We start from the raw sequence: 27,249 nt of genomic DNA on the forward strand, positions 1-27,249 counted from the left end.
AATAGTCACAACATCAGTATGTGATACATAAATAAATGGGTAGTGGGGGGACTACATTTACATACATTCACTGACACAGACGTCTTATAAAAGTTTTTATTTGAATTTGGTACCCTGTACAGTCTCTCTGAGGGGAGTATTATGACTTGAGAATGCAGAGGGTAGGTGGAAACAGCTGTGATGTTCCTCGCCATTCTGAGAACTGTATTGTGATATAAATCGCTGAGCTGGGGCTGCTGTTTTCCAATTAGTTTTCCTAGCTCCATGCCACACAGAGAACATAAGAACGTCTACAAACGAGAAGAGATGCCATTTGGTCTCCCTAGTTCGTTTGGTAGTGAATAGTTAATTGGCACAAGGATCTCATCCAGCTGCTTCTTGAAGGAAGCCAGGGTATCGGCTTCAACCACGTGGCCGGGGAGCTTGCTCCACACCCCCGCCACTCTGGGAGTAAAGGAGTGCATGGGGTTCCCAGTTTTAACTGCATGTCCAAGTAGTTTCCACTTGCGTCCTCAGACTCACGTTTCTCTCTTCATCCTGAAGAAGTCTGCTGGATGAACCAAAGTGAAAATAGTGAAGGAACCGCAGTTTACAAATTCCATCAGAATAAGAAAAACATCACAACCTGTTCAGTTTGACTAATGCCAGAAACTGTTAATGTGTATTAAGAAGCGTTATTGTTGCAATTGTTATTCTTATTAAAAGATTAAACTCATTTTTTTCATTGCCTGGAAAGCTGGATGAGAGCTGTCAAAAATTGCTGGTGGTTCCATGTGGCAGTCTGATTGCACTTAGCTCATTGCGGAGTTCTGATTACACCTGAACCTAATGAAATATCCCAGACCCTAACACTAAAACTAAGCACTGCCCAGAAATATTCCCAAACACACTGGACTGTGTCTAACACAGTATCAACACCATCATTACATTAGTGAAAGAACAAAGATCCAAAAAGAATAACTTGTGTATTTCAAGTTTCCTGTTGACAGTTAGCTTTAACAGTTTTAGCAGCAACTGTTTTCTGATAATTGTTACACATATATTAAATATCTGTGAGTAGCCATTACAAGATTTTCGATCGCTTGTGTTCTTCTCGGCTGACCTGTTTTCTTTCGTAGACCGTTCACTTAGAAAAAATCAGCACATGCAGCTACCGTCTAAGGTCAAGATTTCGTATTCTAGTGAGGGATATGTTTTACATGGCTTCACATTAAAGAAAAAAAAAACAATTTTCGCGAGGGCGAAAAAGCAAATAACTTCCCACAATTTATCACCACCCTTAAAAGGCTAATGTTCATTTCAGCAGCTTCCAGATGGGCAAGCACGATACCGGCACGACACTGAAAAGCGGTAGTCACCAAATGCCTTATTCCGTCAATGAAGTTTTGATTTGTGTCGTAAAGAGGACACGCCACTTCCCGATTCACATGAAATCGAGTTATAACCTTTTTGTCAGACACAGCTTGACATTTTGCTCGGTTCACACAGCGCCGGTTTTACGCCCATCTCCTTTCCTTATTTTTTCCCAACAGTTTTCGATACAGTCATGCATGACACGTTATCGTTCATAGGGAGGCATAAGAAGTACGTAATAGAGAACGAAGTTTTTTTTTTCGCTGCGGTTTGATGTTCTTGAAAAAGCGGCAAGAATATTGCAATTGTAGGCGGCGGCGGCGGGGGGGGGGGCGGGAAGGGTATATATGTGTGTCTGTGTGTGTGTGTGTGGTGGCTGATTAACCTAAAGCCTACACGTCCAGCTAAAAATACACCTGTCTAACCAATGACATTCATTCCGCCCGGAGTCAGCCCTGGGCGCAAGACCTCCCTCCGCCGTCTCATCGCACATCCGACAACCTGCCTGCGCCTCCTCTCCTCTCGCGCCGCAGCCCGAGCAGCGAAGGGCCCCCGCCAGTGCGCAGGCGCGGGCACAGGCGCCGCTCTCCGCGTTGATGTCAGTTACACGGACACGCAGTTTGTTTCGCCGTGTTCCGGCAAATGGCTCGGCTGGAGGATGTGTAGCGACTGAAGCCGTGAACGCCGACAACTGACTCAATTTCTACGTCCGCGGAGAAGGGAAGGGGGGGGGGGGGTGGCACCGCACCGGCAAAGCAACGATGGATCGGGAGTTTCGGGACATGGACTCGGCGGGCCGGTGGCAGAATTTGTACTTCGTAAGTCTCAACTCGCGTTTTTCGTTACCCCCTCTCCGCAGCAGCTGTGCTCTGGGAGACGTTTGAACGCCTGGCTTCCGACTTTTCCTCTAGGAAGTTCTTGGGCCGCAGCCTGGCCTCGGCGGCGCGCACCGAGCCCGCGAGGGGTACTGCGCCTGCGCCGTCCAGACCAGTGGCGGCGGTGCGCGTGCCTTGCTCGTTACCAGGAATTGCGGGAGCGCGCACCGGAGGTTTAAGAGGAATGTAGTAGACGCTAGAAAATTCTCCTGGATGTTTCAAACAGCGATTTAAAACAAAAAAATAACACCAAAAAAAAAGCTTCGCAAACATTGGACGTATCTGAAGCGTGTAGTGAGTGTTAGTGTTGTGTCTTAACCTGAAAGCAGGTTCTCAATAGTAATTAATCAGATAATCGTATTTCGCTCAGTTCCAGCTGCGTAAAAGAAACTGACGCTTAACTGCTATTCGTAAACAATATAGTCACTTAGGGTGTAAAAAACTTAAGCCGATCATTGGCTTTAAACGCTCCAAGTGACTTAATGTTTTGTGTTGCGTAGCGCAGCGTTGCAGCTCTGTATTGTATATTATCCCTACCAGAGGATTCGCAGACCCCAATTACCAGTAATCCTGCACTTCGCACCCTAAGCTGAATACAGGTGTGCAACAGCACGCCTGTGTACGAAACTGCCCCCTGAAAGTTCGAACAGTTCGCTTCGACGTCAAAGATCGCTTCCGGTAACGTGCGCCGCGCTTGTGTTCTCAGCAGTGGGACTTCCCCAGGAGCAGACACGAGCGTGTCGCCTGCACAGACTGCGCTGTGGCCGTGACTTCCATGAGATCATGTGGTTTCTCATTCATTTTGAGTAGACTGTTTTGACCGCTGCTTATTCCTAAAAAAAAAAAAGGGGTCGAAAGACCACATTGCAAAAGCCACATGCCAAGAAAGCTTTCTGCTGACTCTGAAGTCTGGTCGGAAGTCATGCCTTTTTAACGACACACCTGTAAAAAACAGTCGTTGCCACGAAAATCAGCTTTTTACAGTAATATTGTGGCTTCCGCGTTTCGTTTCAAATCCCCATTGTTAACAGTGTAACAGTTGTGACGACAAAATCGGTAGCAGAGTTGGAATGCCTATCTGCGTGTTATGAACGTGTTTTTAATGTTCTTGCGTTTCTTATGTTTCTGAGCGACTGGATGAACGTTATCTATCCACCAGTGCCCCCATTAATGGAAAATATGACTTATGCAATAAGCAGGGGGTCAGTCAGGACAGGGCCGTACTGCAGTATTAAAATCCTAAGCACCTTTATCAGTCTGGTTTAATGAGGAGTGACAGCGACTCACATCTGTCTCCATGTCGAAAGAACACTACTCGTGTGCAGTATTGGTGCAAAGCACTCCTCTCTTTAAAGAGCTGCCTTTTAGTTTAAAGCGAGCCCACATGTTTTTTTTTTGCTGTTGCAATAGGGAACATCGCCGAGTGGGCAGCAGTTTTAAAGGGGGGATGAAAAGGTGTTTTATGTGTTTCAAAACAAGACGTTATATAGCTCACTGCTAATCATGTTTTTTTGTGAAAGCAGTTTTAGTATTTTTCCACTGTTGATTGCATTTTTAAGTGTATACATATTTTTTGGTTTCTTAAATATAAAGATAATACACCATTTTTATTTCACATAAACACCCACCCTCCCCAGTCTTCTGCTGTGACAGTATATGGGATGCGCTTCACCAGAGAATGAATGCAAGAGAAACAAATGTGCAGCCAAAATAACCTCCCTCTTTTATATGTTCAGGGATGGTAATAGATATGAATACATGGCTAGTTTCTTAATCATTTCTGGAGTACATGGAGCTGTGCTAGCTAAAAAGGTGGGATATTTTAATAACAGTAGTTTGCACTACAAATGCCATGAAAACATTACTGCAGTGAGATGTCTGTGTAAATGTGACGCCTTATATTCGGCATAACTTGTAAGAGCATATCTGTGACAATGAGAAATGTCAAATGTAAATTGCAGCTGTTTTAAAGCTTGTATAGTTTATCGGTAAGACAAAAAAAGACCAGTGAGAATTGACTTCTGTTTCAAATGGCAAAAGCAACAGATACAAGGGTGTCGTTGGTCGGGTCGGGTGGGGTGGGGGCAGCTGAAAGGGGCAGCCCCTATCACCCCCTCTCACCAAGGTCAACATGGAGTGGCTTATTTGACTTTACTGGAAAAGAGAAGTCCAAAATGCCACACCCCTCCAGGCTTTTCATGAAGTAACATCTACAAAATGACAAAGGAAGGCTCCAAGTCCCAGCACTACTGCCTCATCTCAACGTCAGACAAAAGAAAGAAATAGAAAGTTCACTGTAGAATTGTTCTAGGGCAGTGGGTCCCAGCCTTGGTCCAGGAGAACCACTGGAGCTCCGGATCACCAGTGCTGATGAATGCTTTGAATTGACATGCTTGTTTAAGACTTCACAGTAACTAGTACAGCAGGATTGTGTGCTGAGTTTCACAGGTGCCTTATTTCAAAGGCACTGAACCTCTTCCTCATACAAAACATCAAGCAGTGTCTCCTCAACCTGCTGATCCTTATTTCTGCCTTAAACAGCTGTTTAAAAGTTGATCAGTCTTTGACAGATACAAGCAGTGAAATGTCACGGACTCCTACAGTTTTTTGCTTTTCACCACATTGGTATGAAAGCAGCGAGCAATGACAAATCTTATTCAGCTTTTTAAGAGTAAAAACGTGGAAGCACTTTTGATTAAGGACTCAAGCAAAGTTCCGGTTTTTGCTTGCAGCAAGAAATACTGCATTCTTAGTCCCAGTAAAGGGTATCACTGCTCAAGGCTATGAAAGTTAATCAGGAAGCACTATGTTTCTGTTTTTGGAATAATATTTTACATAATGACCTTACGTGTTGTAAAAACCTAAAATGGTCAGTTCTCTAACTGACATGTTTTTAAACACCTGTTTTTTTCTTTTATAGTAATGTTTTAACAAAGGTGCTTAAAAACAATGTTACTTCATTTCCTGTTGAAAAAAACCTCAGTGCTCCTTTTATATACAGTATTGTATGCATTAGTGTTTTGGGGTAATACAACAGAACAAAGTCTCCTAATTAACACCTTTCACTTAAGCATTAAAGTGTAAAAAATAAGCTCAGAATTTGTTTTTGGAAATATAGGCCTATATTTTAATATACAGTATTGAGCACTTTCAAGTGTTACTCTTCTACAGAGGAAATAAAGCATTTTGTCTTAAAAGGTCACATTAGGCTAAATGGAACTTATAGTAAATGTAAAATATTCTTAGAGTAACATAAAAATGCATTTCTTCACTGTTTTGAGATGGGCGATTGTTTGAAAACAGTAACCAAAATAAAAATGGGTTCTCGTGTAGACAGATTAACTGCTGTACTTGATGTGAGCTCTGCCAGGAAAGAAAATGGTCACTATTGATCATTGATTACATTGTCAATGCCTAAGTGTTATGACAATTGTTTTTTTAAAAAATATGATCAGGTGAAGGTATATAGTGTGACATCAGGTGAAACGTTAAAGCCAAACCATTAAAGAATAAAACAAAAAGAATAAAATAGGGTAGAAACTTGAGTTTTGTAACATCAGTAGCACATATAAAAATATTGCATTAATCAAAAAATTACCCCTGCGCTCTCCATTTCAAAAAGGAGCTATTTAAAATTAATATCAGCTAGAATCTTTTAAATATTGAGTGAGAAACCTCTGAATCAAATCTGCACAAATTCTCCACCAGTTCTCTACCAGTCCATCTTTTTTGTGTGGGTTTGCAGTAATTTTTGTCTATATGCAGAAAAGAATGAAGGTGGCACAGAAAGGCTGTCATAGAAGAACAAAAAAAGAAATACTGAATAATGATGCACCAATGCTCTTTATTTATTCTGTGTTGTCATTTGTATCCTTTAATTGGGGAAACATTCTGAATTCCCCCACCTGTAATTTCAGGTTTCTCCTTGTGTAGTTGTTCTATAACAGTGTATGTACTCTAATAATAATGAATTTATGTAGGACCTTTCAACACAAAATCCTAAACCCGTTTATATATAGGAGGAGACCATCTTTGTCTCCTACTGAGGTGTGTCGCCCACCTGGGTAACGCGTGGCAGTCGTTCTGCGCCAGCAGTTCCACTACACAGCAGATCAGGAGGAGAAATAAAAACTTACTGCACCAATTGGGTAAGAGGCACATTGAGGAAAGACAGATTTGTCCATGTCCTGAGTGGACATGAATGGGACCTCTGTTTAATGTTTCAGAATTGACTGAAACCAAGAGTAAAAATACATTTTGTGGGCCTTTTGAGTATGGTTTTTCAACTCGGCCACTATCTCTAAACTGTGGACAGAAACACAAGTGCTGAAGTGTATAATGGCTTGTTGTTCAAACCTGGAGCTCACTGTATCAGTGAGTCTTCAGGCATCAGATATAGCAGAACAGGTGATGTTTCTCACCAATGAGTCAGATCACATGTGCCTGAACTGTAATCAGGCCAGCTCTTGGCGAACAGCTTTATTCTGGTCCACCTGACCCCTTCACTGCTTGACTAGTATGTTGTGTGGCTCCACCTGGGGAATTCTGGTCAGTCAGCTAACGGCACAGATTTGAATCGGTGATACAGTCTGTGACCTGAATGCACAGCTTTAGTAGGTGAGCCACCTGAGGTATGTGTTTTTTTTTCTTTGTCTCGGCTCTCAGCTTCAAGCCCTGCAGCCACAGGCAGGGGAGAGTGAGGAAGAGTAGACAGGCTGCTCCAGCCCACCCTCCTACGAGCCTCTCGCCCTTTAACACCTCGCTGCCTCCGCAGCTCTGCCTGGAGGCTCAATGATGGGTGAAGGAGAGACGTGTCCCTTGACTGGTGCTGCACAAACCTGCAGCCTTCCTGGTTGTCTAGTAACCTCATCCTTGGTGGGATGAGCCACTTATATGTCAGTGCATGGGGGATCTCAGTCACAGTCGGCTAGTGACACTGCCTGTATCACCGAGCTCAGTCTCCAGTGGGGAGAGCACCTTCACTGGCTAAGCCTCTTGGCAGCTCTGAGATATTAAAAAAAAAAACAGCTCTCACTCGTCACTGTGAATGGGTGTTGTAAAGTGATTTGTCCTTCCAGAAGTGTCCAGGAAAGTGAATAATAAATCATTAGACTGTCCAAGGCTGCTATAGGAATCTTTCCTTCATGCCAGTGATTTCACTGTATGTGGAAACCTGTTTATAATGTTTCTGCTTGTTCTTTCTCAGGAAATTCGCAACCAGTCACATGAATGTCCATACAGAGTGGCAAAATATCCGGAGAATCGAAATCGAAATAGATACAGAGACGTCAGCCCATGTAAGTATCCTAAATCTGAATACTGCATACTTGACAAAATAAACTTGTGATATTAGTATTGATAGGATTCTTATGGTTTTTTTTACGTTATAAAGCCTACATAACCTTATAACTTTGCCCAGCAAAAGCTTTTGGGAAATCCCAAAAGATTTACTAAGTAATCAGTAAGTAAATGTAATTTTTTCAACAATGTATTCATTTGTATTTAATATGAAGGCAAAAGAAAAGTAATGTTACTTGAATGCTTACAGTGTTAATAATCCTATTGTCATGTTGCTCCAATGTTCTGTAGTAGTGTTACAAAACCCTAATTTCCAAATAAAAAATGTAGGACTCCTGATCTGAGTTTACCTATTGCTGTGGTATTTTTAATGCTAAATATGTATTTGCTTCATGTTTATAATGTACAGTTGGTTAATTATAGATCTGGTGTGACAAGAAAAAGACTTTTCTGCTCTTCTCAGATTGTTGAACCAGATTAACAATTTTATATCTCAATTGTGCAATTTCACAATATATATAGAGTGATACAATTCAGTTGTACTTGTTTTTAACTTTCAGAGTATTAGAGTACCTTTTTATCCAGACGTACTACATATGTAGGTGTTTACAAACTCGAAAATCTTTCAAGTCTTCCAACATTATTACAAGATCAAATAAAGGTGTTTACTTAAATGTACCAAGCTATTTTTTTCCATACATCTTCTTAGATATACAATGTATATACAGTGCATAGGTGAATGTAATGCATCCATGAATGTACAGTGTAATTATATTAAAAACTGTAGTTGAAGATGCTTAATAACACCTATTTGAGAAGATAAGTGTACACTGTTAAGTGTCAAAGAGCTCATTTATGGTAGTTCATTTTCTATTGCTTTCCTGTCATGTTTCTATTTTAAAAACTCACGATATGTTGTTTAGTACAAGTGTGTAAAACTGCAAAAATAAAGAATTTAACTGTGAAATTTGTGGAGAAGGCACACCATATTTTCCTGCTCTGCGGTTTTATGTGTATTGTGTACCTTTAAATGTGCATTAATGAGTGAGAGCCATGAAACTGATACTAAATAAAGTAAGGGCTGAGGGCCAGCTGTTAGGTTTTTTGTTTCCTGTTTTATTAATTAGAAGTCCGTTAAAATGCTCGTTGCTTCAGAAATTTATTTTTGTATCCGATCTCTAATGTGCACGATTATGAGTTATCTGATCACAGTACGTTTGGTAAGCAAAATCTAATCGAGGATTACATTTCATTGAGTTCTTTCTAGATTTCATAGTCTTGAAACTGAGGATTTCTAGTTGTTTCTGAAAGTGAAGGGTGTTCTTTGAAACATCTGAAAACTGTTGAAGAAGAGAAAATTGTTAAGGTCAATGAGTATTAAAAGATAACCTCTTAGAATTAGTACTCCCTCGCCACCACCGGCCACAGCCCATTACATTATTGCTGTAGTAGAGCTTCATTTTGCTGAAGTCTTTCCTGCATCACAGATCTTTCTCGCTCGCACTCCACTGAAGGTGATGTAATGTTTCCGAGAAAGAATGCCTCTGTGGGTTCCCATAAGACGGGGCCTTTTTTTGCTGTTCATTCAGACTTGCAAAAATGTGCAGTAAAAGCTGTTCTGTACAGACAGAGCCAAACAGAGTTAGTCTACTTCACATATATCAGAGCAGGTATAAATAAAGGAGGAATGGGAATGGATTGACTTATAGATGTGTCCAAATTCTATAAAAGAGAATTTAAACCAATTAAAATTATATTAACTTTAATTAGCTTATTTAACTTGGCTTTAATTAGTTTATTAAAGTTTGAAATCATAGATTAACAAATAGGGATAGACTATCTCAGGGACAGTAATACACAAACAAAGCATTCTGATTAAGTCTTGCTTGCTTTTGTACTATGAGCGAGGTTATGTTGGTGGTTGTTGGCAGCTGACTTAAGTTAGTGCTTCAAGGTTTTTCATTTTGAGCACGCAATGTAAAGAACATTTTTGAGTCTGTCAGAAATGCTTATGATCAGCTTTAATTTGATCTGTTAAAATATTAATATTAGAAATTGAATGCGAATTTATACCTACTTGACAAAAATGTGCGTATGAATAGATGCCTTTGATCATGTCTCTTTTTAGCAATCCTTTATCCGATAGACACCACGTGTCATACTTGCACTGCTCTGCTGAAACACCTACAGTACTATATCCTGAAGCACGGAAGTAACTTGCACAGAAAAAAATGTGATAGCAATAAAAATGGAGTTCGAGTACACTGCCCCTTTGATTTTGTTTCTATTCAAAATGTGGCCTTTGCAATCATCTGACGACGTCTTAATTCATAGATAAATCCTCCAATGTCACTAGGTGGTGTTTTAAATATTCCTTTGTATATTAAACTCATGTTTATTCACCGCTTTATGCATGTCGGGGAAAAAAAAAATCTGTTTCATTTGTTTCAGTTGACCACAGTCGCGTTAAGCTAGAAAATGCAGAAAATGATTATATCAATGCTAGCCTGGTTGTAATGGAAGAAGCCCAAAGAAACTACATATTAACTCAGGTAGGTACCTGCAAACTGTGACATAATCATTTTCACTGTGTGGACCATGGTAGGACACAGCTCATGAGTTCTGGGTTTTATTCCGGAGTGGGGGTGCCTTCTGTGTGGAGTTTGCATGTTCTCTCTTGTCCATTTAGTTTTTCTGTGCCTCTTAGGTTTACTCCTACAGCCTAGAGACATGCTGTCCATGTTAAATTCCAAATTGCCCGCTGTAGGTGAATGTGGATGAGCCGTGAAGGACCGGTATCCCATTCAGTGCGTAGTCCCAGTTACGCCTGCAGCAGGGCTTTGACAGCAGCTCCAGCATAAAATATTTAAAAAAAAACACATTAAAGTCAATTAAAAAGTAGAAATCAAATTGTGCAGTGTGCAGATTGTAAAAGCGGGGTGGCCTCGCTGGAAGCAGTCTGCAGTCCAGGAGGCTAGGGTACCTTTTCTCCTCTATGCTTTGAGTGAACACATTTGTGTCTGTCCAGTATTGCCGAGGCAGAGTCTGTCCTGAAAGCGTATGGTGTGGAACTAAGTGCACATCTGATTTACCCCCATGTTGGATGTCAGGCTGCCACAGGGCTGCTGAGGAAGGAACAATGTATATTTGCTGAAAGCCAATCAGACCTGTCAAGTATGTCTTTGGGAAAGTGGTAGTTTACCAGAGAGTCTGACAAATGTCCATGCAAATGTGGGCAGAACATGCAAACTCCACACATAAAGATACTATATTTATTGCCAGAATTTATATCTTGCCAGATATATGTATCTATACAGAAAAATGTACATTGCCGTGTTGTTGGGTATAAAAAACACATTATCATTTAAGGTGAGGGATGGATAGAGTATTTTGTCTTGAAATGGTTTTAATATCACAGCTGTTTTGAGGTAGGGATTATTAGATGCACTAACTTTCAATTTCAAAAGGCAGTGTTTACTCCTGGCTGAAATTTTTAGCAGCGCCTGTTTGTGAGTTCTTGATTGAAAAGAGTTATGTCTTTGTTTGAAAGCAGACTGAACACAAGACTAATAAATCACAAGGTTGCGTGGGCTTGTTTTCTGCAGTGTGTCTTACTTCTAAGATGTCAAACAGCTGGGAAGAAGCAGAAATAGTTTCAATTAAAATGGGGGAGTCATACATAAATTCATAAATTCCATTTGTGGGCTAATTTGTAAAGTTTTCTTTACTTTGTCCCCACACTATAAGCTATCTTGTGATTTTAAGGTATACGTAAGGTATTAAAGTTACCACTACTAAAAACCTTTTTATAACTTTATCTGGAGCTCATTTAGGAAGAAGCCTATGTAGGAGGGCCATTCTTCTAAACATGTTTGTACCCATCCTATATATTGTATTGTAAAGACAGTCAATCTTTTATATTTGTGCAACAAGATGGTGTTTAAATATTAGAAATTGTCCGAGTTTCTTTTTTTTTCTGATCGCTACATACCCTTATTAAGGTCTTTGGTCTCCCTAAATACCAATATTTAAAAATACAGTATAGTTGACATTTGTGGGCAGCACAGTAGTGCAGTGGTTAGCATTGCTGTATCACAGCTCTGGGGTCCCGGGTTCAATTCCGGACCTGTGGTAAAGTTTCTATGTTCTTCTCGTGTTAGCATGTGATTCCTCTGAGTGCTTTAGTCTCCTCCCACAGTCTAAAAGTGTACTGGTAGGTTAATTGGCTTCCAGGAAAATGGGCTCCAGTGTCTGTGTGTGTGTCTCTGTTTGTGTCTGTGTGTGCTCTGCAGTGGACTGGTGTCCTGTCCAGATGGTACCCTGCCTTGCGCCCGTTGCCTGTTGGGATAGACTATGGATCCCTCCCGTCCCTGTATTGACATTTAGAAAATGAATGGAAGGTTACATCTGTTTTTGTTTTTTATGGAAGATGTTGACTCCACTTGTATTTCCGCAGGGACCACTTCGCAACACTTGTGGTCACTTCTGGTTGATGATATGGGAACAAAAGAGCAGAGCTGTCATCATGTTGAACAGAGTCATCGAAAAAGGCTCGGTAAGGAATATTTCATTTTCGTTTTCTGAAATACGGAGGGCCAGGCCACGTGCACCGAAAATCCTGTTGGCAGCCGGAAAGTCAGTTGACTGAAACAGTAGTACTTACAATTACAATTTCATAAGACTTGAGATTCTCCTGTGGTCTGTGGTAATTGAACTAGGTCATCCTATTCATCCTATTCACAACACAGAAATCATCCATTTGCAGGTGCAAATGAAAATGGAAATGTTTCTCGACTAGCTTTTAGCTTGCCTTAGTTTGTACTGGGAATGCATGTACTCCTAAGGACTAACAGTGTCTGTGCTCTAAGGTATTTATATTTTTCACAATAAAAATTGTAAATCTGGAAGAGATGGCTGAGGAGTGTACAGGAAATAGATCAGAAACAAATCTCTATATATAGTTAATTTGGAAAAAGTAATTGGTTTCACAATGAATAGGGTTTTGATGAGTAATGGCATGTACACTTGCCATAAACTACTTTGCCTACAATGATTAAGCCTAAGTCTTTATTAAGTCAACACCAACACAGTTTCTGTGCCACATCACGTAACCATTTGCCAAGCATTTCAAAGTAAAGGAAAATCTGCATGCAAAGCGTACCCTTTACATTTACCACTGACTTCTGACTGATTATTGTGTTGCTCATGTTGTGATCATGACTCCTTTTTTTTTCCTGGGCGATTAAGATGAACCAATTTTAAATATCGGCAGCATATGACTCAGTTCGATAAGAGTTTGATAAAACCTGATCAATAATGAAAACACGAATGCTAAAACTCCTCATTAGTAACCCTGAATGCTACATTAAAGCATTTGTGTCTGAAATGTCTTATTCATATAACTAGATGCTGTGTGTTAGGATAGTTGGTCAGCATGGCATATCTTATAGAGATTTCTTAATCAGGAAACACAATAAAACTGGATAAGCTATTAGTAAAGAAATTAAGAAATTCATTCAAACAACTCTTGTATAAAGTGTTACTTTATACACTTTTATTTTAACCCTTTTCTTCATGTTTTGCTCGTTTATTCTATGTCTTGATTGTTTTTTTTGATAAGACCAAATATATTTAATGTTTTTTCCAATTTAGAATAGACAGGGATGTTCTTTCAAACAATGTAAGGAAACGCTAACATTTTCATTCAGCAGCTTCAGCAAAGTAGTCTTTAGTCCATTAATGACAAAATTTCTCCTGTAGTATTATTAGAAGTATAGTTTTTCCAGAAGAAGATGACTTTACTTTTTTTTTTTCCACAGGAAAAATGTGCACAGTACTGGCCAACAAAAGAAGAGCGAGAAATGTCTTTTAGGGACACTGGATTTCATGTGACGCTACTTTCTGAAGATATTAAATCATATTATACAGTACGAGTTCTGGGGCTGAAAAACACAAATGTATGTTGTATTTTTGAATTTCCTGTATTGTCCAGTGTTTTAATCAAAGTTCAAATTTCAAATTTTGTATTTTTCTTTTCCTTCATATTCTGATCTGATCAAATTTCCTATATCCTGTATGGTGGTATTTTTTTCCTAATCTAGAAATTTAAGGAACCTTCTTCTTTGGTTTTGAAAACTTTTTAAATGTACGAAAGGCAATGGTAACCAAGGTTTAAACATTGCCTCCTGCTGGTCTAATGATGGAAATTATGATTTAGACACTGGATTTTTAAAATATTGATAAAAAAGTGAAAGAGGGCTGTCTTGTATATCCTTTCTAACTCGATTCTCATTTTGTTTTACCGTTTGTCCAGACTGGGGAGACCAGGGAGATTTTTCACTTTCATTACACCACATGGCCAGATTTTGGAGTGCCAGAATCTCCAGCCTCGTTTCTTAATTTTTTGTTCAAAGTCAGAGAGTCTGGCTCTCTAAACTCTGACCATGGGCCAGCTGTAGTTCATTGCAGTGCTGGAATAGGACGCTCAGGGACATTCTCACTGGTAGACACTTGCCTTCTTCTGGTAAGTACAGAAACCAGTTATTACACTCATGTTAGTAGTGCATTAAAAAGGAAGTTGAATATTCAGGAAGTAATGACTAAAAAGTTTGTACCCAGAATGCATCTGAAATAAATCTGTAGACATGAATAAGGTGGCACTTTGGTGAACTGCAGAAAAAGATACTTTACAGCCCAAGACGGCTCTAAAAATGTGCACTGTCAGTATTGCAGTGCAGTTTCCTAATAAAAAAATGTGATTAATCATTCCTCTTATTGTTTTTTTTGTGATGTAGCACTGATTCATTCAGACCATTTGTGCTGTTTGGATAAGTAATACATTTTGTATCCTTAAAAGCTTATTGCACACTGTGCAAAGAAAAATTGGGTAAAATATACATATATATTTTTACAGATGGACAAAAGGAAAGATCCTTCGTCTGTGGATATTAAGAAAATACTTCTGGACATGAGAAAGTACCGAATGGGACTCATCCAGACTCCTGACCAGCTGAGATTCTCCTACATGGCTGTAATAGAAGGAGCAAAGTACATAATGGGAGATTCCTCTGTTCAGGTACAAGCTGCTGTACTAAGGCCGAATTATGTGCTTCACATTGAAAAGGACAATTTCAAACAACATAGTGAACTGCCATGTCTGTCAGATGAATTGAGCCTATCCTTTTTCAGAATGTGGCAAAAAGATCTGCAGCTGTTTGTCTCGGAGGTGTATGAGACTTGTATGGATACTCCATTAAAAAGAAATTGACCACATACTGTATATAGTGGTTAGGGCTGTGTAGTGTTCTTCTTCCTTTTAAGACCAGTTATCTTTCCTCTAAGCAATCGGGAATATGTCCTGTAATGTTTTTTTTTTTTGGTTCAAGTTAAGCAAACAAATCTCAGGTCTCAGAAATGTTCAATTCTGGCATTGAGTGGTGACATAAGGTGGCATTTTTTCCACCTTACAGAAACAGTGGAAGGAGCTGTCCAGAGAAGATCAAGAACCCGCCTGTGATAACTCCCCGTCAGCACAGCCCCCCCGGCACAGCACAGAGAAGTTCAATGGGAGCAGGGTGTCGCTCTCGGAGGAGAGGGAGGAGCCTGAGCTGGACAGCTCAGCGGACACGAACATGTCCAGCAGAGAGCAAGAAAATACGGATGGCATTACAGGAAGGCAAGTACACCCCTACATCCTGCCACCTGTATAATATAGAAGTTAAATACACCTGCCACAGAATAGAGAGTAGAGGAGTTTATTGCCATACAGTAGGTACATCATTGGAATTCTTATTCGTAAAGTTTTCTCAGGACATGTACTGTACAACACACAACACAATGTAGATGTTACATTACAAAAAGTTATTAAAAGTCGTGCACGGTCTGAACAAACACTGGGGGAAAAATGGATCGGATGGTTTTCCCCTCAGCACATGGAATGTTTATATTTTCTTTGTTGTGAATTGACTGCTGAAGCTTTTAATAGCCGAGTCTTTTTTGAGAATAAAGATAGATGCTAAGATGGTCACTGCAAACAGTGAGGTAGGTGTGTGAAACCCACAAGACAGTTCCCTTGTCCACCTTAAATAAAGAGGACATTTTAGAATGGCAGGGAAGCTGGTAATCTGGTCTAGTTCTGAGCTATCACAAAAGACACCTGCGGCCCATGGCTGGATATCCGATTTCCCTTAATATCTGATATAATTGGAGAGTCCGCATTCTCTATTATACTTTGATAGCACCAGTAAATTGAAACAGCCACATACATTGCCTTTACTCCATAGGATACTTCATCCAAAGTATGCAGTTCTGTTCCCCCCTCCTAATCCCTGTGGCAACATATATTCCTCAGTTTCACAGTCCACAATTAGGAGGAAAACCGAGATACATTGGAAAATAATACAGCAGTAGAGAATTTTTATTTTCTTAAAAATATATTGTCAAGTTAAGCAACATACAGTGCAAAAATATATTAACAGACGAAGGGCTACGCTTTTAGGGACTAGTAAGTGTGGTGAGTTATTAATACAATCAGTGCCCTTATACTGTATATGGTGCTTTGCAAATGTATTCACCTTCTCGATGTCGCCATTGTAGACTTTAGATTGTAGATTGTAGAACCTTTTGGAATGTAGAAACCTGTACAATTGCAAGTATTTTTTTTATTATAATAAATTCTTGATTGTAATGGTCAATTATTTTTTAATTGTTAACCTTGTGTACGCACTGAAACGTATCTTTTTTTTACAGTGTTCGCAAGAGACACAGAGAAGAGAGGATAGCAAACACTGCACAGAAGGTGCAGCAGATGAAACAGAAGTTAAGTGAAGCAGAAAGAAAAAGAAAAAGGTGGTTATACTGGAAACCTATTCTCATTAATGTTGGGGCAGGGGCTGTATTTTTCATTGGATTGTATGTGTGCTCGAGATTCCTTTTCCAGTAAATGACTTCTTGCACTAAGATTGCACACCAGAACTTGTTCAATTGTACCAGTACCTGAAAAAACAGTACATTTTATTTGGTACAGGTTGTCTGTGCATAAATGGAATAGGGACACATTTCTTCAGGTCAAAACTTGGTGCATTAGTTCAAAATGTGTACAGTTCAAAGCAAGATCACAGCATAACATCTCAGGGTCTTTTCTGGCTTCAGGCACAATTAGTACCAAAAATACAAATCGTACTATACACTTCTAAGTGATTGTGCTAACGATTTAGATTTGAGTTTCTATATGCTTTTTACTCTTGTGCTTTTAGGGGTTTTGAAATTTAGTTCTCAGTCTGTTTTTAAGTGACAACCTTGTTTTTGTTATTTTGCATCTTATGTCTGAAAGTTAGGTTTCACAGTATAAATCTCAAGCAGGAGACCTGTATAATAGGGAGTTCTGAAATTTTAAAAATTATAGCAAGTCATGATTTTTTCTTCAGAATAATTGCATAAAGGTCATTATAGTAGCAGGTAGTTCTCAGGGCCTTTAGGAATTGAAGAATTTCTGTCTTTTCATTCACTTTAACTAGCATGCTTCATTCATCCTCAAGATCCTACATGTCCAGAGTTCATCTTCTTATTCATGGTTCATAGTGTTGTTCCTGTGAGTTGAGTATAAATGGACTTTTTGATCTACATCATTTAATAGTCAAATGTGTACCTTGACTGTAGGGTTAGGATCTGCTTAGAAGATTTAGCTACACCTTTATGTAAAGGTGCTTTGTATAGACATACCTTAATGACTGCATTCTAAACAGTGAGAACTGCCATGGCAGAGTCTTCATTGAGCTCTCCCATTCTGTTTTCTGTTCAGACAGCAGTGTAGTGGGGTACAGAGTTATAACACACTGCAGTCTCATGTACAGAGAGGAAGCAAACAGACCTTGAAACAATGCAGTAGGCACCACTGTCCCCTATCTCTTCAAATCCTGTAGTGCTTCAAAAAGATTTGGAAGTATTAGGGAAACTTTTGGAGTGTGTCCGGTTTTTAGAGAAATGCATGGAAAGCCTGTAAAAACTCGGATAAATTAAGAATTTGCAGTGTCTGCAATATAGCTCTGATAGCATCAGCAGACATACCTGTGCAGGAGTTTAAACAAAAGCAAGACCGTAACCATTTTATTTTTAAATCATGCAGTTCAAAATCCACAGTCTCTTAACTGTACCCAGTGAACTTAGATCCAGAAATTACAAAAAGATATTTTAAATGTGACCCGAATCTGCTAGTTAACGTTAGTCAAAACCACTAATCCCCAGAGGTCACGAGAAAGAAAACTGAATACTACTGCAATAAAATCTTTTTTGCATAGGTATTTTTTTTAATAGTTACATGTTTGTTTCTGAAGAAACATTTCAGCTTGTTTTTTTTTTTCAAGCTTTGACTTTAGAAAGAGCTGATGTAGAGTACTCTTCGTGGTTCTCTGTGCTTAACCTTCTAGGAGGTTTACATACAAACATACATGTGCTGATCTGCTGAAGCTGTTAATATAAGATCATAAATGTATCCCCCACCTGAATTAAAATAAATTCTTGACTGAAACAAACTTCTTATTCCATTTCAAACATTCCAGTTAAATATATCAACATTTCTCTTAAAATGGGTAATGTACAGTATATGTGCGTATTTGCTAATATTTTAGTTGATAAGGCATTTGGGCCATTTGAGCAAATCTGGGGAAACCGTATTGTCCCACGTAAAGCAGTGAGATGAGTTACAGCAGCCGACCACAGCAAATGCACTCACTCTGTCAGTTTTTGTCTACTGCAGAGGTGTACAGTCCGGCTCCTGGAGGGACCAAGTCTCTGCAGGTTTTCAAACTCTCTTTAGAGCAGCAGCACAGGAGGAGATCGGGAGAAGCTGTTAAGTGGGAGTGGAAAAGCTGCTAACCTTCTTGTTTTAACTTGTTAAGAGCTGGGTTGGAATTAAAACCCACAGACATACCAGACCTGCAGGCCCAGGACTGGACAGCCCTGCTGTACAGACCACATTGTGTGCAGTGCCACTGCTGTAGTTCTGAGATGGGCTTTCCTATTGTTATTCTTCTTTTCACTTCCTTTGAATTAAAAGCTATATGCCTTTTTATTTGGGATGAAATTCCGTGCCTCTTTTCTTTAATCGTGGTGTTAACCATGGCTGGCTGGAATATTAACAAGTGCTCAATTTCAAACAAAGCACAACTAAAGATGTCATACAAATTAAATATAAATGAGTATTCAATTAGAAAACAAAAGTTGTTTTTTTTGGAAAAAGTTTTGGAAGCATGAACACAGTATCCCTCATGATTGTGCAGTTTTTTCATCGAGTATACATGTACATGTGTCCTGCACTGTTCAGTATTTATGAACTTCAGATACATTTTTAGTTGCCAAGCAAAAATTTTCAATTGGGTACATGTTAATTGGGTACGAAATGGAAGCGTTTTTGTTGTTGTCTATTCTGTTGCATTCCATCCAATCACCAAAGGAGCTTGTTTGCAATGTTCCTGCAAGAAGAAGATGTAGTGTATACATTATCATCATTAACATTAAAAAGAAAGACAGTTTGCAGCTATCTGGGACAACTTTCATTTTCAAATAAGCAACTAGTTCAGAACAGGGACCAGACATCTTGGATAACAAATGTGTGCCTTGCGTTCCAAGGCACGATTTCGCACCATACTTGATGTCATTCCGATTTTAATTCACAACATTCCCTTTTGTTCTTGTTCCTTAATGCTTGTCTTTAGTGGAAGTTCTCTAAAGCATTATTCCTTAAGAGAATAATCAGCCCAACCTCATTAAAACTGAAATCGTCCTATGCAAGTTATTTTTATCATGAAGTAGTTGTTCACTGTTGAGCGTTTTTTGTTGTATATTTACATGATGACAAAAAACATTTGTCATTCTTTCAAAAACACCTTCCAAGCGGTTAAGTTCCTTTACTGCCAAGTTCCGCAATGAATTACGAAAAGTGTTTCTCAGCCAGTTGAGACCAGGGTCACGCTGAGATAGAGGTCAGGAAACTTGTAGTTCTGTCGGTCTTGTATGGTATAATTTGAAAATCTTTTCAATGTTTATTACAAATATGAACTTTTCTGATGCTCTGCAGTTCTAAGAATACAGAAAATAAAGTTTAGAACAATCTCCCTGGTGGAGGAAGCAGCAGGAAAGACAGGCCTGCTTAGGTTTTTATTTCAATTGTGAATAAGTTGCACAGTAACCTTCCCACGGCAGTGAGATCTGTCTCAATAGTTAAAAAAAATTGAAAGTTTTAGTTAAAAATATTTGGCAGCATCACTGCCCATTGCTGTATTCAAACATTGTGAGTATTGTGTTATATTTGTCGTCTCATTATAGGCTACATGTTGAAGTTGCCTGTAGACAATTAGAATGTTTTATTGATGATTTGGTATTTACTATGACTTTAAGGCAAACTGAAGAATTATGGTTTACAATTAAGTACTTTTGTATTGTGCAAGTGAGGATTCTGAATGATTTTGACAAATCTAGTTATCTGACAGTATTAGACTTTTGTTTGACACGTTTATTAAACTACTTGTTCTATAAGTCATTCTATGAGTACCCCCTATATAATTTCTGAAAGTGCACTTTAAAGCTCTGATGAATGAAAATCAAATCTCTTATTTAGCTATGTTCAACATACATTCCTTAAAAATGTCTTCCCTTTTTTGGGATGTATGTAAAGTTAAATCTTCCAATATACTGATAAGGATCACATTGCAAGTTTCCTGCTCTGATAGAAAAGCAAGATGATATTTTTTCCCTTTATTCATTTTCTGGATTAATGTTACTGTAGTAGCCTCCGTACTCTCATTCATCTCTCTGCTGTGCCAGCCTGACTTGTTATAGCAGTCTGTGAAGATGTTTGTTCAGTATTAATTTAAAACATGGCTTAGTTGTACAAGTGGATTCAGACACTCCTCAGTGCAATACTCTTACACCAGCAAGGTAACAGTAGACAGTTCCAGAAGTATGGCCAAGTGTTATAGCTAGAAACCAGCCTGTATTTGTTTGCAAACTACTGTGAAAGATCTGTCTAGAGGTCAGTTTCCACTCAGAATATAAAACGTGCAACTGTTACTGTATATCAGTTTCTTGTCTTTTGTTGTTTTCGTATTCCCACAAAAAAATCATAAGAGGTCAACTTCTTGCTCCGCCCCACAGACTTTAAAACTGGAAGCAGTTTCCGTACAGGAGTGCAAAATCTCTAGTCAAACGCTAGCACCTCCTTATCTGTGGAGGAGATGATGTGTATTATCCCTGACAAATAGAAAAGGACCGTGTGACCATTTAGGCTGTTGTAATGAGACGTAGGACCCACCATAATGTTGTAGCACTGTTATCCAGCTGTCCTTTATAAGAATATGCATCCTTTAAACTGCTTCATCTTTTAAAAAAAGCCATTTTCTCAAACAATGTACCCAAAATTGTACAGAGTGTACAAGCTACCCGTCTGTTTAAAACACCAAAGTCAAAGACATCAGCCCTTAGAACCTGTAGCTGAGATGCACAACTACAGCCTTGCTATGCCTAAACAAAGAAGTTAATGTCTTCATTAACATCTTGACACTGTGCGGAGTCACATGCAGTAAATCAGTTGGCAAAGGTAATCGTGTCGTGTCATCAAAATATTGACCCCGTTTGAAGGAATATTTTCCATTTAATAGAATATTTTGGCGGAGAAGTAGTTGCGATGACACGGCGAGCTGCCTTACAGAGTATTGCAGTTTTGGATGTAAATGCCCCAGACAAGTGCTTGTGGATGGCAATGTTGCGGTGCTGGCTTGCCCATGGGGAATTGAAGCCCATAGTCTTACACTGGTACATATTGTCATTGAAGCAGCAGGCTCGTGCTTTATGTGTTCTGCAATAATGATTTTAAATGCGAATGCTTAACATCAAAGACGTTGAGCCTTCCTGGTGTAAACAATGTATTTGTTGGAAAAACACATTTAGCTTTCATTATGTTCTGCCATAATATGTGAAGTTTATAGATGTCTGAGGCTGTGCTTGCAAAATCCTTTAACCAAGTATGATAAAACTTTTAATGAATCTGCTTTACATTGCTGTGAAACTGGTTCGGCAAAGGTAATCCCATTCAGATTTTTAACTCTTGGGAAGAAAGGTGTAATGATTGTGTACGTACTGTAGCTGAGTGATGAAACACTGTATGACCAGTCTGTCAGGCTTACTGCCTTGTTCAGGGCTGGGCACTTCCCACGCTATTGCAAAGTTAACTGGTTCTTAAATAGCATTTAAGATACTGGTTCATTTCTGATGTGATGGCATGCCAAACTTCAGAAATGTTTTTTGTAGTTACTAATAACATTGTGTGGAATCCCAACATTACTTGGAATAAAGGGTACATAGATAAAAAATATGATAAGAACACGTAAAACAAGATTGTAAGAAAATATTTTCCCTTTGGTCAAAGTAGTTGTACAGCAAGGTGAAGCTGTGACTGCAATAATCTGCTTGGTGCTTCAGTGACTCTTGAATGACCTGGTAGATTACAGCCCCTAGAGCCTTGTATAAAATTTTTTTCATCTGGATTTTACAGGACAAATGCATGAACTAGTAGAACTGAACTAGTCTTATGGTGTGTCGATATTTATAGCTGTAACTCCTTAATTTTCGGTTTTGTAAGCTTGTTATTTTTGTATTTAATAAATGTTTTAGAAATAACTGTTTTGCCTGTGTCATTCTTGCTGAGGGTTCATGCATTAAACTACTGCAAAGCTCTCATCTCTGTGAGACTGTGCTGTAGAAATGTGCTGAACTTGGATACTTCCTTAAAAATGTGAAATGCTATGTTGTAATTTTGTGTTGTGGAGAACAGTAAAAATCTGACATGTTTGTAAGAAACTATCTTGCCTATTTCAGGGAGGATTAATGCAAAGCAGGGAGGATGCCTGTGTCTGCCCAGGTGAAACTGGGGAATGTTGGAACAATTGCAAGGACTGTCTTAGCTTTTCGAGGAAAAGGGGGTTTGTACTGAAACAGTTTTCTTTATGTTTTGCGTTGTATGTCGCAGGCCGAGAATGAGCAACACCTAACACAGCTGACCCTGAGAGTAACTGCAGCTCTAGTCTTGTCCTCGAATGGGCCGCAAATCTACACCCGCAGGGATCTTCAGCCACACAGTGAGGTCACCCTCTGCTTTGACAAGCTTCATGTCCCTTTACTGTTTACAACGTAAACTTCTACATTCTTTGGATGAAGAAAAATTAAACACACCAGCATGGGACTTCCTCTGATGGAGCAGATTTCATGTATTGTCACTTTTTTGTCACCATTGCTTGTAATTCACTTAAAATACAGAATGAATTGGAATATGCCTATCTGCATTGACAATTTGTAATGCTCTATTTTTGTTATTTTTAAGGCAGCATTAAATCTTCTATTTTTTTAAGTAGTTACATGAAGATTCCTTGGCTTGCTTGCCAGGAGACTGTGAACCCCACATAGGGTTAATGGAAGAAAGCCTTCATGACCCAAAGGGAAAACTGCAGTATTTACATAATGCAGTATTCCATTTTTTGAAATTACATTTGTATTGGTACATAAAAAACTACAGATGTCCAATTTGTTAACTATTTGTATTTCATAATAAGGGAGAGGAGTGTTTTGCCTTTCACTGACCTTCATTTCAAAGTATTTTGGAGGAGTTTTAAACTTTCTAAAACAGTTTTCCTAATTGAAGAATATAAAAGGCATAAAAGTAGCATAGTATAATGTATAACATTATCTTACACAGTTTGTTTTACATAAGAAAAAGCTGTGCAAATGTCAAAGGCAGAAGACCTTAAAGAGGAAACCAAGTTTCAGCACCTCTGTTCTTCAGTAAAATGAATGAATGATTACCGCAGAAACAGAACTGGTGTCCCTGATGAACTATTGTTCCTTTGCTCTCATGAATACTTGAATCTATGTAGTATCAGTTGGCTGGAAATTAGGGGAAACTTAAATGGAAACATACATGTGCTTGGTGGATGTCCTCTGTTTATGAATGTTACTGACACTTAATTTGCTGCCTTTTCTTGCACTTTCACATCCCAAAACGTGCAGAGAATCAGTGACAACAAAGCACATTGGATAGTAAAAAGGTTAAACTTTGTTGTGTGTGAGTTGGTTATAGAAACTGTTCCGCAGGCTACACGCAATGAATTAAGACTGTTTGGATCGGCACTGCCAAACAGTCCCAATTGCGAAATGACATGGGATTAGATTATCCATTGCACAATAAACTGCATTGGTGTACCAGTTCTGTCTCCATGCCAGGACTGCACTACTTTTAATCACATTAGCACTGTGCATTGCTTTTCTAATTGGGTTTTGAAAAAGAATTTACTTGCTTTGTGGGAAAATTCGGGATTTTGTGGAATTTGATTGCACTACAATTAATAAACATATAAGTGGTGTGACAATTTTACATTTTAAACTGTCGCACATCAAGTAGCTTATTACAAAAAAACAGAATTTGGCTTTGACAGTCTACGTGTAGCCACAAAAGATCATTTTTAATGCTTTATAAATGTAAATGTGAAGAAAAAAGGATAAAAAGAACATGGACCCACAGATCTAGTAAAAAAAAAACTTTGAAAATAGTAGAATCAACCAGATGGAAACTCTGTCTACTCCAAAACACTTGTCAACATTTCGGCAAACTCGAGCCTGACAAAGGCTCTACGTTTTTAAATGTAAACGTGTGCCTGCCGTTTCAGAAGTGAGAGACCACATCAGAGAACACAACCTTGTGACTTCCAGCACAGACACATCCAATTATACAGCACTGCAGGAAAAGGAAAACTAAAAATAACTCCTTCTCAACAAAAGACAACGGGGGCCAACAGTGTTAGTAAATGTAATAAAGAGACTGTTGTTCTGTCGCTGGAGGGAGGGAGGGCACATCAGGGTCATGTGCAATGAGCAGGCTTGGTCTTTTAGAAAGAGAGGGTGCTCTGACTTTGAAACAACGGGCGCATTCGTATTTGTAAACTTTTAAATCTGCCCTCCAGAATGCAAAACTTAGAACAACAATCAAATCCTATTAAATCATTTGGGTATTCTGATAAGTGGAGTTATTGACAGGTGTGACTAATAGAAATTTCTCTGTGGTAGTCCATATAAAAAATTAAGACAAAGTACAAAACCCTTCAGTTTCTTAACCTTGCATGTATGCTAATTTGCATAAAGTGCTCTGTGCATTGCATTGATCAAAGAAGACTAATGATGCAGATATCTTTGTAGTTGGAATTACTGAGTCGACCTTTCAAACAAAATCAGATGTGTATCTTTTCTGCTGCCTTCCAAGAACTAATTTCATGTTCCCAGAAATGGTACAGTAGATGTGGTAATTCTATCAATTCAGCAAAGTGAAAAGCAGTATTAGCAGGAAAAGGCTCCCTTTCTTGAGATTGTGGACAACATAATTGTTTCCAGGAAAATCTATAATTTACTACTGTTTAGTGGCTGTGGGCTTCTGAAGTAAACTCACATAAGGCTATTTTAAGGTAACCATCATGATCCAAGACAAATTTAATATCGTTAGGCATCTGAAATTCTACTACAAAAAATACATTGTGTGATGAGGAATAATTTAAATCATCCAGTCCTCAGCAGGCAGATGCATTTTATGATTGAATATTATTAGTATGCTTATTGCTGGATTTCTGGAAAATGCTGTTTGTACTCCAGTAATAATGGAAACATTATCCAGCATCCAAATAAGAAAGGATGCCAAAGTTTTTTTTTTTATTCAGAGATCAAAATGTAAAAATTGTAATGTAATGCTTTCCACCAGAGGCAGCATTTTAAGAAAATGCATTTTCCATTACCTTATGAAAAAGCTTTCTGTAAGTAACTTGGGGATAAATCAACATCTGTACTATTTCAGATTAGCTGAATTATTTGTTAAAACGTAGTTGTACAGGTAAAAGTAAGGAGTTAAGTTAAAGAAGGTAAGGAAGTACAGCAGTTAAAATGATTAATTAAAATGATTTCTTCAGCCATTCCTGTTTTACAGATAATTCTGTTCCCGATTTTCTGTTTTAAAAATCTCTGATTACACTTATTGTATTTGTTTATAATTATTAATATACAGTGGTGTTTTTATTTTTTAATTCTTCTGGCCTCATAAATCAGAATCTATACTGAGGTTAAACTATCATGAATGTGATTTTTATTTACCTGATTGAAAACTACACATTTTGAGGTAAATGAAGGCTTTTTCACATGAAATTGCTTTGTACAGAACATGTTTTGGAGAGATGTCTGGAGTAGTGCTCCTAGCAATCAAAACATGTTGCTAGATCAATTATTTTGACATAACTAAATCTGCACTAGCCAGCTATACCTGGTATCTATTTAAGGCAATCTTCTCAGAATGGAGTATCTATGAAAACTAATCTCATTTGGTACAGTACGTATGCCATTTGTTGATGCATACATGATGGATGCTTTCCTCTGCACAAACACCTGAGCAAGGAATATTTGATCATCTCTGGTTTATGTCTGAACTATAGAATCGACTGACAATCACTGCAGTTTCCTGGCAAGATACTCAAAAACAAAACAATCTGGTGAACGGACAAGAAAATGTAACACTTAGGGTGAGTGTTCTGTATTGCTTGATATTTCTGTAAATTACTGTCACTTAGAATACCTCATTCCTGACATGGAACATAAAAGCAAATTGTACCATCAGTTCTCCATTAAGGAAACAAAATAGCTTGCCTTTTTTTTTTTAACTGATGACTTGAATCTGTACATTGGAACCTGTCTCATTCAGAACCCTGAAAACACTGGATTCAGAGTTATTGTTTGGTGTTGGCACAAGGCTCTAATGCCTCAGAACCACCAGAGAGTCAAGTGCTCTCTTAGCGTTGAAAGGCACCACTCTGCTTGCCGAAGGTCCTTTGCAAAATTCTGTGTATTTTCTAGATTAACTTCTCAGGCTTTGTTGCTTTTCAGGATTTTCAACATGAATGCATTTTAAAGAAAAGTGACAGTTCAAGATGCTGACAAGACACATAGGTTATGATAAGCCAAATTTGGGGTGAAACAGAAGGCTTGTAAATGAATAGCTGCAACAAACCTTTTGATTTCATCCCAGAAAAAGAAAAGTACTCACAGAATGGGACTGATTTTAAAGCATTTGTAGGATGTTTCAAAGAAATCAAGAAACCCAATTTCTGTGGCCTTGTATCAAGTGAGACACCATTCTGTAGTGCAGTACAGTAAAAGTCTGTGACTTCTTAAGAAACCAGCACAAGTCTCCATCTTATTTCAAGGCAAACGTAATATATCAAGTTTGTGCTGGCGGTGTTTAAGAAAATGCAACTTACGTGTTATTAAACATTATAGCTAAGAAAGATTACCTTTTTGTAATTTTTTAAGTAATCATGAGACCAAATTATCTTTTTGTTTATGGGAAAAAAAGCAATATTTTATGTACAGTTAATGTATAGATGTATTTTTTGTGTGATCAACATTGGAGTGTTTTACTGGGTTGAGGAATGATTTTCTTCTGATTATTTGCAAGATTAGCAGAAGACTGACCTAAATCAGGATAATTTTCTGTCTTATACATCATGATTTTTCATTTATGACTCACAATCATTGTGTACTGGTGTTGGGGAGGGTTTTTTCCAGTTCATCATCATATAAGACAAACATTTTGTTTTGCTGTTAAACACCATCATTTGTGATCTATGTTGAAATAAATTGAATATCGTCA

General features: G+C 38.5%; 1 protein-coding gene across 3 annotated transcripts; it reads left to right on the forward strand.

Moving 5' to 3' along the window:
* The first annotated feature begins 1,789 nt into the window (after positions 1 to 1,789).
* On the forward strand, positions 1,790 to 27,249 carry ptpn2b (protein tyrosine phosphatase non-receptor type 2b). Of its 3 annotated transcripts, none has more exons than XM_088928904.1 (10): positions 1,790 to 2,171; positions 7,435 to 7,525; positions 9,978 to 10,078; positions 11,983 to 12,081; positions 13,346 to 13,483; positions 13,840 to 14,049; positions 14,440 to 14,601; positions 14,996 to 15,201; positions 16,275 to 16,373; positions 22,546 to 27,249. In XM_088928904.1, the coding sequence occupies exons 1-10, from the start codon at positions 2,115 to 2,117 to the stop codon at positions 22,565 to 22,567; spliced, it is 1,185 nt and encodes a 394-aa protein (XP_088785030.1). In that variant the 5' UTR covers positions 1,790 to 2,114; the 3' UTR covers positions 22,568 to 27,249. The 3 variants fall into 3 exon arrangements, with proteins under 3 accessions (XP_088785030.1, XP_088785032.1, XP_088785031.1); XM_088928906.1 differs by lacking the exon at positions 22,546 to 27,249 and adding an exon at positions 22,395 to 22,468; XM_088928905.1 differs by having other exon boundaries at positions 1,807 to 2,171; positions 15,002 to 15,201.

The sequence above is a fragment of the Atractosteus spatula genome, chromosome 12 (assembly GCF_055471065.1).
Source record: "Atractosteus spatula isolate fAtrSpa1 chromosome 12, fAtrSpa1.hap1, whole genome shotgun sequence".
In the NCBI taxonomy this organism is placed as follows: domain Eukaryota; kingdom Metazoa; phylum Chordata; class Actinopteri; order Semionotiformes; family Lepisosteidae; genus Atractosteus; species Atractosteus spatula.

Bases quoted from the DNA above. Each gene is read 5' to 3' on its own strand.
- ptpn2b (XM_088928904.1), top strand. From the start codon at position 2,115: ATGGATCGGGAGTTTCGGGACATGGACTCGGCGGGCCGGTGGCAGAAT. The intron at 13,484-13,839 runs GTATGTTGTATT...CCGTTTGTCCAG, and splicing joins TGGGGCTGAAAAACACAAAT to ACTGGGGAGACCAGGGAGAT. The intron at 15,202-16,274 runs GCAAGTACACCC...TTTTTTTTACAG, and splicing joins ACGGATGGCATTACAGGAAG to TGTTCGCAAGAGACACAGAG.